We start from the raw sequence: 16956 nt of genomic DNA, 5'->3' as shown, positions 1-16956 counted from the left end.
CCCTGCTATCATTTCTATATCTACAGCTCACAGTATATTAGTGTGGTGGTCATTGGAAGAATTCCTCTTACATTGCTGGCCAGTGGGAAAAATGTCACCCTTACAGATAGCCAAAAAGATCATTGGTGTCACTTGAAGCCCTGGCAACTTCTAGGGAAAGCCTGGCTGAAGCACACTCTTCTCTGTGCTGACCCAGCTCCTCTGTCCCACCTCCTTCCAGAACCATATATGTAGCTGCCACTGAGGAGTAAAGGGAATATTGCATTGTGTTTAATAGATGAGGGAGTGACATCACATTCACCATGGTGACCACCAGCCTCTGAGTTGTGGAAGCTGAAATTGTTCTGCTGACAGGGTCTCTTTAGCCATATGTGAATATTAAAAATAAGAATAATTTAACACATACAGAAACACCAATAGGAAATTCAATAATAAACCCTTTACATTGCACTATATGTGGAATAGAACTCTACCTTGGCTCTGTACAAGGTTTTATATTGCACAGCTGGCAGGAAGCTCAGTGAATCCAGTCAGACATATGGACCATGAGGAGCCACTGACCGAAACGCAACACAGAACCAGCCAAGCACTAACACCTCTCAGCTCTGACAACCCTGAGGTATTAACGTCACGTCAGACCTACTCCGTACTGTACGTCGTCTTATCCCCACCCACCGCTGCCAAATCCAATCGTATTTCAGTAATTCAATAAAAGACTCTGCCCTATTCGCGTACGGGACGGCGGCTCGGAATTTTCCACCAATCCGCGCAGATCCCTGCACAAAGTCCCCGCCCAGTGTGGGAAGGCGGGAGGTTTCTGCGCTTGTGTTGGCTCGGTTTTGGCGCCGTGTCGTAGAAGGTTCAGGGGGTCTCGGAAAATGGAAAGCAACAGCGATAGTGCAGGTCGGTGAATAAATATTATTTATTTGTGTATTAGGCAGCAATATGGTGCAGTAACCTATAACCACTGATTGTGAAAGTTTCTCCTGCTGCTTTGTGTATGAGGGGCCAACATGGTTCCTTTCTCTGTGGTATTGCCTTTTGTACACACAACTGCCTAAAGGGGAACTAAACTTGGACAAAGCACAAAAATTCATTAGTCAGATCTTCATGTTGATGTCTCTTCTGCAATAAAACTTTCCTGCCAGTTTGCAATCATTGTGCAGCTCAGTCTGTGACCAATGCTGGGGACTAATGCACTATCGATACCAATAAATTGTACTCATATAGTGCTAACATATTATGCAGCGCTGTACATTTAAAGAGGAACTAAACTCAAAAGTCCCACAAAACAGTTTACTTGTAATCCTGCAGAGCAATGGATCGGTCCGGAGGTGTCTGGTCAGTTTGGGTCCCGCATCATCCCAGTATCGGTCTTTGTGCCGGTGCAACAAGTGCCGCCATCTTCTCTTCTTCCTGGTTCTTCTTCCTACGTTACTCGACCCAGGAGCGAGATCAGTTGATGTAGATGGGGGAAAAACTTGCTGATCTTACTGCGCATGCGTGCAGAGACCTGTCTCCTGCTGAGTCAGACCCACTGCTCTCCAAATGCCATGAACCATGTGATTGGCTGAGCTATATACATGTGACTTGGTAGGGGACATGTTGGACCTCTGCAGAGAGACTCTGAGGTGCCTGCAGCTGCTGTTAGAGGGACAGATCTATCCTCTGATGTGACTGATTTAAGGAACCAAATAAAACGTACCTAAACTCAGAAATTTCCCTTTACATAAAAGGGGAGACAACCATTTTATGTAAGGTAAAAATTCAGTTTTTTTGTTTTAAGCACAACACCCTGCAGCACCGCCCTCCTAATTCTCAATCGCTTAGGCGATGAGAATGAATGGGAGTGCAGAGCCTCCCGGGATACCTATGTCACGCATCCCAGAAGGCTTTTGGGTGCTCCCTCTGCACATGCTCGGCCATGCGCAGAAGGAGCCCTTTCGTCAAAAGGGGAGAAGAACGGGCGACGTAGGAAGAAGAGGAGAAGATGGCAACTCCTGGGGCACTAGCCTAAAAACATATACTGGGACGACGTGGGACCTGATGGAAGAAACCTCCCGAATGACTGATCGCTGGGATTGATGGTAAGTGTGATATTTTTTGTTTTGTGCACTTTTGAGTTTACTCCCTCCTTAAGCCATTGTACAACTTTTTGGCTTCCGTTTGGTTGGTGTTTAACTTGGGGCCCATGTTCATATCATGCTCTGTAAAACAGTGGTCGCCAACCTGTGGTCCGCGACTTTGGCCGATGCACGATGCAAAGGACCCCGCTGGGAGGTCGCACTGGCCTGAGCCGCGGCCCGTGTCCCTCGTATTGATTGTAAGCTATGGGGAAGGCTCAGACCTGCAATGGGAGAGTGGTCGGGTTCTGGCATCATGTCATTATGAGGGAAGTTTCTTCCCCTATGAGTGACACCCAGCTCCCTGTGCATGGGCGGTCTGGAGCTGGTAAATTTACTGGTCTGTGGGTCCGAGAAAGTTGGCGACCGCTGCTCAAAAATATTTCTGAACAAGCAGTAAAGACAAGAAGAGCGCTGTCTGGGCTTCTAGTGCTGTCACCTAGGGGGGTCTCTACATCAATGTTCCTAGCTTGGTCTGCTCTGAGAGTGATAAATCCAAGAGGGCTGATTTTGATTTGTCCTTCTGCTCCTCCTTTGTTCTTTATAAGCTTGAGCCTTTCTCATAATGGCTGTATTGGGTATGCAGATAAATAAAATGCAGTCATTGCACCCCCAGAAGCACTAAGGGTTTAAAAACACATTTTTTGATTATCCATGAAAGCCAAAATACTGGTTTTGGAGGTACTGACACTTTAGCATGTTTTGAGAATTCTATGTCTGAACACCTGCTATGACACTTCTAATTATTATCATTCAGTATTTATATAGCGCCAACGTAATACTCTGCCCTGTAATATTGTGATTTGTTTGCATTATGTAAATGCTGCTTTCTTTATTGCTAACAGAAATTAAAAGGCTTTATGCAGCGGTTCCACAGATTCGCAATATTTTCTACGTAATTGAAAAAATTGGAGAAGGTAATTTACAGCATGTTTTGCAGTTTTATTTATCATGCCATCCTCTTGCCTAGAATTGTATACAATATAGACAATAGCAGGTACCATAAATGTTTGCATAATACAGCCACAGTGCTGTATTAAGCAATACAAATACATGTTGATTTTATAGATGAGATGAGAAACACTAGAGGTAGAATGCTTCCTTTGTAACTTTACTATCTATACTGGGATTGACACACAAGGCAACTAAAGATTAATTGGGGGGGGGCGTAAACATGTTTACATTGTAGTAATCTTTGTTGGACTGTAGTTGCCATTGTTCAACATGAGAAAGTCAAGGAAGCTATCATGAGGCTGAAAAAACAAACAAACATTATGGAGGCCGCTGTATCTCTGTAGAGGCATTTAGTTGTGTTTTCTGCCTCCCCCTCAGTATATGGTGGCTTGCAGTAACCGTCCGGCTGTTTTTGGGTGGTTACTGAAAAGTTGGGTCACAATACATGGGCTGCCACCTGCCTACATATTTTTCCCACCTAGCTTAATAAAATTTCTGGTTTTAACACTGATGCTGTAGTCTTTTTTAAAACTGATACCCGTGCAGAATGTGGGCCATACTGCACAGTCAGTAAAATATAGGGAGTTTATAGAGATCTTTATTTCTCAGGTAGTTTAATGTGCACATGTCCTTTTAATAAAGTTCCAGATCGTTAGGTACATTGCTTACCAGGCTTCTCGTTTTGCTGGAAAAAACATTGACACTCAATAACTTATTCTAGAAAAAATGTTTTTATTTTTTTCCTAGGTACATTTAGTTCTGTATTTTTAGCTGTTGCTAGACTAAAGACAGGAGAGGATATGAAATTTGCTTTAAAGCATATAGTCCCTACAAGTCACCCCACGCGGATAGCGGCAGAACTGCAATGCCTTACACTAGCTGGGTAAGTTTAATGCAGATTGTATATAATTACATGTGCTTCTGTTCTTTATCATTTGTTGAGAATGCTGGCTGTCCTGATGCAAGGACTTCAATATTTCAGTATCAACATTGTGGCCACAGAGTGGAGTTATACAGATATGGTTGGTCAGCTAGTGTGGGGAAACTCCGAATTTGGGCTTAAGTGGAATGCTAAATTCAAACCAGTTGTTGTGGGGTATGTGAATAATGTTGGGCCACAAGTCCCCTAATATCAGAATGGGTACACATTTCCACAGACACACTGAAGGCTGTTGCTGCAGGGAAAGCAGGGGAGGGTATCAACCCCTTCACAATGCCCCTGGTTTAGGAATGGGATGTGTGATATGATCCTATAGTTGTGATGGTCAGTCAATATCTCATACACACAACTGCATTTTACAGACACCTGAAAATATTGGCAATCCACCGTTTGCTAGTTTACGTCTTCTGCATCCATTCTCTGATACAAATACTTAATTATACTCAGATCCGTCGCTGGCAGATTTGTACCATGTTTCAAGTATCTGGTATTTGCTATATTTAGGGTTCCCCTAAGAAAAATGTGTTTAGTTTTTAGTGTGATGTTTATCCATAACTTTTTTTTTTTTCTTCTTCTTCTTCTAGCGGTGTGGACAATGTCATGGGTGTTAAATACTGTTTTCGAAATAATGATCACGTGGTCATAGTTATGCCTTATTTGGAGCATGATAGTTTTGTGGTAAGTTTTTCATTTTTAATATATACGCATACATACACACACCCACTTGCTTCTTCTTTCTAAGATTAGGCACCCATGTTTATCGGTTACTTGGTGGTTTTGCGATTTAGGTCAGGTAGCTAGCTTTGTCCACTTGGGTATTGCTTCATTTAAGACTTCCTTCACATGTGCATTTTATTAACACAATGAAAATGCTCATACCTTCTTTGTTAACTGCCTTGGCGGTAATCCAGAGTGTTGTTTGGACAAATTTAAAATTAATTTATTGTTAATATATTTCATAATTTATTATTATTTCCACACAAAACAATGTACCGCTTTTGACATAAAAATACTGACATAATTAGACTGCCAGGGGGTTTAACAGCTAACGCATGATAACAGATTTCCTGCAGTCTGGTGTTTGTGCTTTACTATTTATTTTAAAACGCAGTACACAGGTGCTTTCATACCCAACCAGTGTGTTGTGGTGCATTCAAAATGAATGCACTTCAGTTCAACACATTTAAAAAACATTTTTTTAACAAGATATTTATGTAAAGAAAACCTTAGAGAATAATATTTTTTTTTCCTTATTCCTAATTTCATTCTTGTAAACCTTTTTGTTGCTGACCTGTCTTATTTCTTGTGTTTATTACAGGATATTTTGCCCTACCTTAGCTTTCAAGAAGCAAAGGAATACATATTTAACCTCTGTAAAGCACTTAAACGTATACACCAGTTTGGGATTCTTCATCGAGATGTTAAACCAAGCAACTTCTTGTACAACAGAGACCTGAAGCAGTATGTTTGGGCATCTTAATATACATACAGTATATCAGGATTTTGTTATTGGTTGGCATAAACTGTGTATTCTTTATTAAAACAAAAAAATGTGCTGCCAAAACTGAAACCTATTCCTCATAGTGCATGTGTGCTTAATCAAAACATGAAAAATTAAAATGTATATAAATCAAATAGTCATTTTGTGAAGTTCAAACTTTTCAACTTTTGATTTTTTGTGCTGCATCTGTTATATATCCATTCACTGTGATCTCCTCAACCACTATGTTAAAAAGCAGGTCTATAAACACATGCAAATCTTTCCTCAATAGGTTTTGTAGCTGCCCCAAATATTCTCAGTAAGAATGCCACATTGAAATATTCTATGAATGATGTACATCTTAAAATAAAAAGGCACTCTGCATAGTGCAATACTGTTCTTTTCAATTAAAAAACATATTCTCCAAAAACTTGCATTTCATAGTTCTCTCCCAGTCCAGAGTAAAATCGCCTGTTAGTAAGCAGTCTTGCTGTTGTATTTTCACTCACAATGTCACAGCTAAGCTACTTAATGTTTATACTGACTAGAAATAAAAATGGGCTGTAGTTACCCAGTCTGCATACACATGTTTTGCCTACTAGGCTTCTATAGGATGTTATGGGTAGATGTCCTTTAGGATGAGGCTTATATAGTCCATTCTACGTTACTACTTAATTTGACCAATAAAAGACCTACTTTTCAGCATAGTGATCACACATGTTCTGGTGAGTTTTCCTTTGTGATAGATGTTGGTGGAGTGCCTGTGGCTTAAGATGCAGCCCATTGGATCAAAATCTGACAATACTTGAAGCTTGGAGATTCACAACATTTTGATTTGTGTACAGTATTGGTATTTTTGTAACTTCAGATTATTCACGTTTTGTTTAGGCACACATTTCAATTCAGACAGCAGAAAATTTTGTTTTATATATCACTAGAACTGTTCCCAAGTTTTTTTGCTTTTTATATACCGTGATACCTTGGCTAATGAAAATATTTGGTTCCGCAATCAAGTTGTTAGCTGAATGTGATTTCTCGCAGGTTTGCTATAGAAAATTGTTTAATTCATTTTGGATGCTGCACAGAATTTAAAGTTTTATAATATAGAAAAAAGCACAATATGTAAGGGCATAAACTCACCAAAGGCGAACAGGTGAAGAGGTGAACAGCTTCCTAGTTGGATGAAGGCGAATGGAAAGTAGAATAAAAACTGACGATTTTTCTATTTTATAACATGTAAACATAAAAAGATAAGCTCATAGAATGGCCTGACTGCAGTTTGATGCTAAGAGTCTTACTGTGTGCACTGAAAACACTTCTGGAAAGTCTGGGCTTTTTCAAAAATATTTGCATTTTCTCTTAGCGTATTCGTGTATAGCGTAGTTATTCCAGGGTAGACCTAAATCACTGGCTCGAGTGACAATTTTTCTGAAGATGATTGGTGCAAAAATTCAGCTCAACAGGCGTATGTTTGCCAGCAAATGTATTAGTGGATGCGTATACGTTGGCAGATTTTTTTAAAAAAATCTTTGTTACCTCAGCTAACAAATTTTTTGGCTATCACTGTATTTGTATAAATTTGCACTTGGGAAAAATCATGAAGCTCTTGTAGTGCCCTCTTTATTGGCAATTCATAAATCTTATTGGTCACTAACTAAATTTAGGAATTTGTAGTTGAAAAATTGTTTGGATATATCAAGTCTTCCTTTTATTAGATCTAATACCTCAGAGTTCAAGTTAACTTGTCCTTTCACAGACCAGTGAGATCTGCCATTGTTCCAAAGCATAGAGAGAACCAGTGTTGGGCGTCAGAAGTTTTATGTTTTTGATTCTCTTGCTGACTGCATTCTGCAGGCTTCTTTCCTGGCATCTAGATGTAAAATATACATTGTTTGAGGAAGAAGGTAAGCACTTGTGCTGTGACCTGTTCTTTCAAACATTTGTTGGATTTCTTACTTAATACTTTTAAAGTTTTCACTCCAAAAGCTGTAAAATAAAATAATCTTGTACAGTTTGAAACTTTCCCAATGACTGAGTACAAAAAAAAGGTGAAGGGGTGGGAGTGCTTTGCATGAACCTTACATACATCGGTGTAAAAGGTTACTTGGCCTCATACATAATGTGTTGTGTCATTCTCATATTGGAACAGGAATAATTATCAAACAATTGACACCAGAATTTAAAGTGAGGAAAAAGCTACAATTTTAAGATTTATGTTTGAACAGTAAATAAAGAGAAACCTTTCAAAGGCTTTTTTTCCCCAAACCCTTTACAAAACTTAAATTTGCTTTAGCTTTGACTAATCATTTCCCATACCTTTGTTTTGCAGGTATGCCCTGGTAGATTTTGGATTGGCCCAAGGAGCACCAGGCACACAAATAGAATTTCTAAAAGTCCTTCAGGCTAAAAAACAGGGGAGTTGCACACAAAGTAAACCTCACACAATTTCAGGAAATATACCAGTACCTAAGGAAGTAGTTCTACCATCCTCAACAAAACAATCTGTTAAAAGACATTGGTCACTTTCACAGATAAATCCAGGAAACTGTGGCAAGGTTCTGAGTCTTTTTCTTTTCCCTACTAATGTTGAAAGCCAAAGCATGGCTGTCATCCTTTTAACTACTCTACTACTATAGCCGCTTCCAATATCAGGGGTGCACATGAGTGGTGCTTCTGTGATATGTTCCATTATGCTGGCCATGCTAAGATCATTCCAGTTGTTCAGATCATTTTAGGCATATAGCAAACCCTGAACAATGTAAGCCCTTGTTTTGATCTATTTTGTCTAACCTTCGTTGTTATTTGTTTTGTCATAGCTTTATTTCCACCTCTAGAGAGTATTTTGTGTAATTGCCAATTTAGCAATCAAAAATGTTATTCTTATATTCTATTCTTTTATTCATGAATTTTACCAACTTGCATGATTCAAATGTAATTGGATTGGTGTAGGCAAATGTGTGTTGCATTACTTGATTGTTTTCTACAGAATAGGCTAAATTATGTTACAGTCCATGGGACTATGAAGCTCCATACACACGTGTAATATTAGTCGTTGGAAAGGATCTTTCACTATCCTTTCCAACGACTAGCACCGCACGATGCATTAACCAGTGCTGTACATAACCGCACCATGCTGCTCTATATAGAGGGGAGGGGGAGAACGACAGAGTGGCACCCTGCTGCGCGCTCTCCCCCTTCCGTTACATTAGGATCATTATTTTTCCGTGGATCTGCCACGGACCATCGTTCAGACGATGGGCGACTGGCGCTGTACACACGCCAGATTCAGAACTGTTGGACGTGTGTATGTAGTTTAAATCGCTGTATATCCAGCATGGGTCCTCTAATTGTTGTTGAGGAAAACAAACTAAGGGATTAACAAAGTCTGAGCAACATTTTACTATGTTCACACTTGTTATTAGAAGATGATGACCAAACACCTAAAAGTGTATGTGTATATATATATATATATATATATATATATATTTTTTTTTTAAACTGCAATGTGGTGATTTTTATCCTTTGTCTAGTTTGTAGAAGACAAACACAAGAATGCAATGCAGCGCTGACATGTCACATAAAGTGAAACTCCAGCCTTCAAAAATACACCCACTCTTCAAAAATGAGGGCTTTAGATTAATTTCCCTGTTAAAGGCTATTAGGTTAACCCCTTTTCCAGTCTTAAACACGTCTGGAGTTCCACTTAACAATGTTGTTGTTTATCCTCACTTTTTTTCTTTGGTCTGTCTGGTTTACTTCAAGTACTGCGTGTTCTAGTGGGTGTTTGTGTTATGATGATGCTTATTATGTTTATTGCACTGTCTAGACTGTTCTTTCTGCACATGGAAAAGATTTTTATGCCTGAAATCACGCATGCAGCTGTTCTCACTTTATATCAACCCCTAAATATGCACTAATTTGGTTTTGTAAAGTGACAAAGATATAATTCTTATTGTACTCCATTTGGATGTCTTTTCCAGGAAGGATTACTTGGTACTGGATCTAAGCTGAGGTCCGTGTTTGGAGTGAAGAGTTTTAATGTTCACAGTACTAACCCTAATGAAGTTACAAATGCAAAAGTAAGTCACAGACTAACATAAAATACACATATACATGATTAGTTCATTTAGTAGAAATATACAGATATATATATATATATATATATATATATATATATATATATCTGTACCGGACACAATGACGGTAGGAGAAAGGAGGAGACAGACATATAATATCTATTGTGTGTGTCTATATCCTCCCTTTCTCCTACCATCATTGTGTCAGGTACAGACCATTAAATGGAGTACTCTAAAGGGTATAGCTTATAAAATCAGACATTTACTGAAATCTTTTATGATGAATTACAGCCATTGAGACATAAACACTTGGTTTGGAGAATGTTTCAGTGAATGCCACATTGTAGATAAAATAACCTGATATTAGAAATGAGTAATGCATGTGAGAAAACAATTGTTACACATTTATAATATACTGGTTAGTGTTTAAGGGACACCTGGAAACCAGTGCTTGTTGCATGGTTTCTTTTTTTTTAGTATTTTATAACATGCAAAATGTCTTTTAGAATAATCTTACTGTAAGAAGCTTAATTGAATTAACAATCTTATACCACAATGGCACTTTTACAGAGCAAGAGACAGCCCACGACATCAGATGTTAGGTCTAAAAAGACTGTTCCTGCAAAAAACACAAATACCGGGGCGGTCAGCAAAACTGCCAACACTTGCCCAGAACAGCTGACCTGTGATTGTTTTGCGAAAGCTCAAATATGCAAGATTTGCATGGAAAGGTAATGTATCTCAATCATGTTTTAAAACCATGCAGAACTATGTCTAGAGGAATTAGTAACTATCATATTCTTGTTACAAAATGGCTCACCTTAAAATATACTATCTCATAATGAGAGCAAACTATTTTGCTTCAAAACAAATTTATTTTATTCTGGTTTTTCTTATAATTTCAACATTTTCCTTCCTTTCTTTGTGAAGAACCAAACCACTTGCTGCAAGAGCTGGTACTGCTGGGTTTCGTGCTCCAGAGGTGTTATTAAGGTGTTTTAATCAGACTTCTGGTAAGTATTTGGGTTCTTGTAAAAAATAACCTTATCTTGTAGATGGGGGGGGGGGATGTTTCGTAGATGAAAGTGACAGGACCTGGAAATGTTCTGAATGGGGGGGTAAATGAGAGAGCAGAATTAAGTCACACCAAGACAATGTGCCTGAGGGGAGGGCCGAGTAACAGTGTTGTTAACAGTTAAAAAAAAAAATGTCAGGGAGATATTTTGAATTTGGGGGGGGGGGATAATGATGAGTCCTGTTTTATCCAGGTTGAGTTTCAGAAAGCCTCCCTGTTATACCTGTTTACATAGTCTATTCCAGTAAAAAATAACTGCTTCTGATTTGTACAGTGAAAGTGGAAAATCATCTCCTAATTTGCAAATCTAAATTGAAATTTGAAGGCTTTAGCACTATCTGTACTTAATCGACAGAGAAAGGTAAAATACTTGATGTCAGTCCAGACAAAAAGTGATATTTTACTTCTGTGGTACCTACAAGCCGTTTAGGTGTTCTTGCAACTTCTGTTTGCCTCATTTAACTAAGGTGCCATTGAACATTAATGGTACTGTCTCTTGTTAACACATACCACACATTCTTTAACCCCTCTTGAATGTCACTGGTAAGAGTTCAGCCTTTCTCCGCTGCCCTTCTTTTTTGGCCAGTTTGATCCCAAATACCCAGCTGCTTGAGTAATCCCTTAACAGTTAAATTATTTTCTGCTGGTTTTCATTAAATTTCTATGATTCCTTTTTTTTCCCACTTCTTTGTAACCCTAATATTTAATACAATATTTGGAAAAGTCACAAATGCATCATTTGGCAAACAGCTGGAAATCTAAAGTCCATATTAATAAAAAAAATCACTCTTTTCATCTTTTAGGGACCTCTTTATAATTATGACTTGTGTCTTGTTCCAGACACATTTTGAAACCTGTATCTAGTCATAAAATAAACTGTATTTTTGTACACATTACACAATTTTCCAAACATAATGGATACTTGTCTTATCCCTAAAGCGGCATTCACATTTGTCTACTTTAGGACGCATGCATTTTTGATGATATGCATTGCTGTGTACATATTACATATGCTAACTAGTGTTGACCTACACATACTCCTGTGCTTACAAATATGGACAGATCCTTACTGATAAGATGCATGTGTTCTGTAGGAAAAGAATGTTTTTGTGAGCAAGTATGCTAGCCTGTAGTATAGGCTTTGCAAATATATATAATTGGCCATGTAGACTAAGGCTTAGAAGTACTTTATCCTTTTATCAAACCAGTCCTACTGTTTACTGAGCTTTATGATGTCCTTTTAAAGCAGGATAAACATAAAATGTATTTATTTTTTTTTTTTTTTATTACAGCTATTGATGTGTGGGCTGCAGGCATTATCTTTCTTTTCCTGCTCAGTGGCAGATATAATTTCTTCAGTGCTTCTGATGATTTGAATGCTTTGGCTCGAATCATAGCGATTCGTGGCTCACAGGAGACCATAAAAGCTGCTAAACAAATGGGTAAGAGTTCTGAGGCAAATTTATTTTAGGAATAAGAATTTTTTTTAGCTGTATCATTTTGGTAACTAAATAAAATTCTAAACTATGTTGTGTAGATTGCTGGAAGCCTCAGTTATTGAAGAAAAACAAGTCTTTTTTTTTTTTTTTAAACTTACTTATACTTGGAATAACAACTTCAATTTGTGCCATGCATCTTTGTTTTTAAAGGGGCATTCAGCTGAAATAGCACCCTTGAGATATTGTGTTTTTTGTTTTAATTCATCCGCAGACTTTTCTGTTGTGGGACCCCCATCTGTGGGTCTCTACACCTCCTGGAGATCAGAATATTGTCAGCATGGCTGGTGGAGAGCACAGAAGAGAAATTTTAACACCTAATATCTCCTTGAAGCAGTCTGCTATTGTTTGTCACCTGCACTTTAGTAATCAGATCAAGTACTTTTGTACTTAGATCAGTTCAGGCGAAGTGTAGGGGTAACAGAAGTAGCCTCCATAAAGAGAACCAGTCACCTGCACAATGCTGGCACTTAGGGGGTAAAAGGAATAATTCTAAAAAAATCATTTATGCTTAAACTTTGAACAACATGGTTTATTTTGCAGATGCACAAAATTTTATTACTAAAAATGATTCCTATTTCCTAATTAATATTTACTAAAATATTTTGGTGTCATTTTTTTTTTTTACTGAAGATAGTTTGTGTGTGACAATGATCATCCTTTTTATTCTACTTTTGGTAAATATGTATGTTTTGCTTTGACATTTTTTTTTCCAAAAAAACAAAGTTAATCCATTTTGGTTGAAGATAACTAAGATTGCCAAATGGGTTCTTTGAGAAGACAGGAAGTGTAGACAACAAAAAATTGAACCGTTCTGAATTTATGGCTTTATATTGTACTTATCAAATAAATCTAACAAAAAGCCTTTGGTGGTATATTTTTAAGAAGACTAAGTGAGGAAAAAGTCAACAAGCCATTTTCATCAGTGATCATTTTTTGTGGGTCTTGTAGTATTTTGTTTTGTGCAGATATCAAATTCTAAAGTATTACAGGATCGAACAGTGCACATGTTACAGAAATTATTAACATTGATGGATTTAAGTTGCTACAATGTCTATAAATCCTATTTATCATCTAGATGTTTCTTTTTTTGTGTGTGTGTGGTTCATTCTGTGATGAAAGCACATCACCCAATAGACGTAGATCTTTAAGATATACAAACTGTACTTCGGCTGTCTACTTGATTGCCAGGATAAATTTTGGGCTCCACATGTCACTTGTACCAGTTTTTCCAATGCACTGTGTGATTGGCTAAATGAAACAATACCATTAGTGAGCTCGACCATCTAAACGATTGCTATTTTTGCTGCTTGAACACAAATAAATTCTCAGATAAAACTGAGCTCAAAATTGTATATCTCAGCCTGGGTTCTGCATCAGACCTGTTTCTCATAATGAATCATTGCCTAGTCCGTACCACCACATGATGGACTTGCTTCTGTAGTAGGTATTAGGGATACAGTGAGGGTGAAACTGGTTACAATCAAGAATTGTCAGAATGATTGTGGCAGTTCAAGTATCAGAAACAGATTTTTACACAAGCAAATCTGAATTATCTAAAATTGTTCATGATCTTGATCTATCCAAAGACATAGCAGAACTTTTCTTCATGCTTAAACAGAGGCAATTTCATGCAAAGGGTGTTCCTGTAGCTTGCTACAGAACACAAAATCATAACTTAAAGGCTTTCTTCAATGTTGATGGCATATTGTGCTATTTCCATGACATCAGTTTGTCACAAGAGCATGTTTCTTCTGAATAGTCCCTCCTTTTTTTGATTCTTCACAAAGAAACTTGAAAGCAGATCTACTGCATACCGTATTTTTTGCAGTATAAGACGCACTTTTTCTTCCCCAAAACTGGGGGGGGAAAGTTAGTGCGTCCTATACGACAAAGGTGTGATAAAATAACTAAAATAATATACTCACCCGATACCCGATCCTGCGTGTGTCTCTGGCTGCAGCAGCGTCTGTCTCCTCTTCTCTCTGGCAGCAGCACGTGTCTTCTCCGGTCTGTAAAGCAGAGCGAAAGAAGCCGGCACAGCGCCACCTGCTGTTCCCTGTTCTAACTGCCGTACAGTGGAAAAAAAGCACAGAGTGATCAGAAAGGAATTTTGAATGACACAGAGTGACACAATACTGGTGACACAATTTGAATGACACAATACTGGTATGAATGGCACATGAGTGATCAGAAGGGGAATAATCTTTCAGAATCTTTTTTTTTTTTTCTTGATTTTCCTCCTTTAAAATTGGGTGCGTCTTATATTCCGGAGCGTCCTATAGGGCGAAAAATACGGTAGTAATTTAAAACAAACTGCTGATTGCCCATTCTGCTCATCTAAAGTCATACATACATCGTCAAGATATTGCTCCAAGCAATTAGTATAAAACACACTAGTGGAACATCTGGTGATCTAAAGGTCGTTATGAAATACTGCTGTTTTCTGTGCCTCTGGGATAGTAGTGCTACTGTAGGACATTATGTCAAGCGTGTCTAGAGATACCTGTGAGCCAGAAAGAAGCAGGTCAAGTGGCCTCTGTATGATCTGCATAAAATATTTCTGCCACCTCTACAAGATTCTTCATCAAGTCTAACATGATATGTAAAGGCCATGGATAAAGCATACACATGGTTTTCAGTACCTTTTAAAATTTCCAAACATAAGCATTGCAAAAATGAAGGATGGTATAATTTGGATCTAATCCAGTGGGACCACCTAACTCTTTTCAGTAACAAACTCTCTGTTTTTGAGTGATTACTGAAATGTTGAATCATACATACACTGCACATTTGGGGCATAATAAAAAGACAATGGAAAAGATAAAACGAGGCATAAGGGAGGCACAGAAAGCTGCTTAGAATTAAAGTGGTTACTGAATACCTATGGCACAAAGAACTGGAAGTACTTAATGTCTTGTTGCCTCACCCACTTTTTGATGACCCGGTTAAAGCTTCCCTCTACCCAAAAAAAAGTCTGTTTTTCAAGATAAAGCTAGCAATCTCCCTCAGCACTAGAGCTAGAAGCTAAGGAGACATTGAAGTGGCTCTGCAAAAACTTCCTGGGGTAGCCATCAGTCTCCTGCATACAAACATGGAGTTCACAATCTGATTCATATCAAAAACTCGTCTGTCACATGTCATCGAAAATGCACTTCTTGAACTCCTTCTAGAGTTCTTTACAAAAAAAATCTCAGCTTGGTGAGTGATGAGCAAGGAGAATGTTTTCACCAGGACATTCGGTTACTGGAGCATCGCTATCAAGGCTTATGGAAGAAGAGAAAAATCTCAGCTTGGTGAGTGATGAGCAAGGAGAATGTTTTCACCAGGACATTCGGTTACTGGAGCATCGCTATCAAGGCTTATGGAAGAAGAGTGTCGCAGTAGTCGGTCATCAATCCAGACAGTGTACACAAGAAAATGTTACTGTAAGCCTTTTTGAAGAAATGGTGGTAGCGGACTGTCACTGTTCTGACTTTTTTTGCAGTTGTTCTTTAGTTAAAAATACATGCAAGTGTTTTTTTTTTAAGCACAACCACAATCTGTCATTTGTTTAATTTACAGTTCCTAAAAGATCGGACTCTTAGCACGTTTGAATTTTTTAATTGAATTTTTTTTTCTCTCACCCCACCTAAAACATACCTTTTGTGTTTTTTTTTTTTTTTCTAGGTAAAATAGTGCTTTGTAGCCACGAAATTCCTGCAAAAGATTTAAGAAAATTATGTGAAGAGCTAAGAAGAGTGTGCATGCTGACTGATCCAGAATGTGAAGAAGAAGTTAAAAAACAGCGAGAACTGCAGTTAGAAATATTGGAAAAGCAAGATGGCTGGTTTGTTAAGCAAATTGATGTTAATCCTTCTGATACTGCTGAAAGTTTAAACTCTGCAATGCCTGTGACTGAGCGCACTGATTTTAACATGAATGGCTGGGACAATGTTCCAGATGAGGCATACCACCTATTAGACAGATTGTTGGATATCAATCCATCTACACGGATTACAGCGGAAGAAGTCTTGGTACATCCACTCTTTAGTGATCTTCGATAAATGTTTTTCTTTTTTTATACTTATGGATATATTTTTATAATAAATTTTTTGCACACAAAACACTTGTAGCCTTTTTGTAACAAGGTAAGGAGCAGACTATAGTTTAACTCTTAGACAAAGTTGCCTGAATATAAAGCCGTTAAATAGACCTGTTGGCAGTCTAAAGTAAAGGCATTAACTAAGCCAATAATGGTGCTCTTCGGATAACAGAGCATACTTTATTTGGATCTGCATCTATTTTTTTTTTTTTTTTTTTTTTTTTTTTTTTTTTCAAAACAGCATTTGCTTGTTAGTACTGAGTTCAGCAACTTAGCTTTATTTGTTTGCAATTTTTATCCTAAAGAATAACTTCTTTCGAAGCCCCATTTTGATGTTTCATGCCACCATGGCCCTACACAAATTTATACTTGCTAATAACCAGGAGGCTGCAAGGCATTCTCTTTATATCTATTAAACCTTCTGTTTATTACCAGTGGCCCCTGCGCAGTAAAGCTGCAAAGGGTGAGAGAAATATTAAAAGCCCACTTATCCAAAAGTTCATACAAAAATAATAATTATGCTGCCTAAATTGGGCATTGATATCACATGCTTTAGTGAGAGTAATAATTGGTGGGGGGATGTTAATCAAATTATACAGCTGGTTGCTTCTGCAGTCAATAATCCAGTCTGTGCACTTGTTTATTAATAAGGTTGAGTTCTGCTTTAGTCATTTCAAGTAGTTCTCCCATCTTTAAACAGTGCCATCCAGTGGTAGCCTGGAGCAATT

At 38.0% G+C, this 16956-nt stretch overlaps 1 protein-coding gene across 2 annotated transcripts; it reads left to right on the top strand.

Annotated features, from left to right (window-relative positions):
* Positions 1–781: 781 nt before the first annotated feature.
* On the top strand, positions 782–16250 carry CDC7 (cell division cycle 7). Of its 2 annotated transcripts, none has more exons than XM_072419897.1 (11): positions 782–903; positions 2969–3040; positions 3825–3960; positions 4602–4695; positions 5336–5478; positions 7827–7912; positions 9479–9576; positions 10144–10304; positions 10504–10586; positions 11941–12090; positions 15814–16250. In XM_072419897.1, the coding sequence occupies exons 1-11, from the start codon at positions 879–881 to the stop codon at positions 16188–16190; spliced, it is 1425 nt and encodes a 474-aa protein (XP_072275998.1). In that variant the 5' UTR covers positions 782–878; the 3' UTR covers positions 16191–16250. The 2 variants fall into 2 exon arrangements, with proteins under 2 accessions (XP_072275998.1, XP_072275997.1); XM_072419896.1 differs by having other exon boundaries at positions 7827–8052; positions 9478–9576.
* Positions 16251–16956: the final 706 nt, after the last annotated feature.

The sequence above is a fragment of the Pyxicephalus adspersus genome, chromosome 8 (assembly GCF_032062135.1).
Source record: "Pyxicephalus adspersus chromosome 8, UCB_Pads_2.0, whole genome shotgun sequence".
Lineage (NCBI taxonomy): Eukaryota > Metazoa > Chordata > Amphibia > Anura > Pyxicephalidae > Pyxicephalus > Pyxicephalus adspersus.
This window is presented reverse-complemented; position numbering and strand designations above follow the sequence as displayed.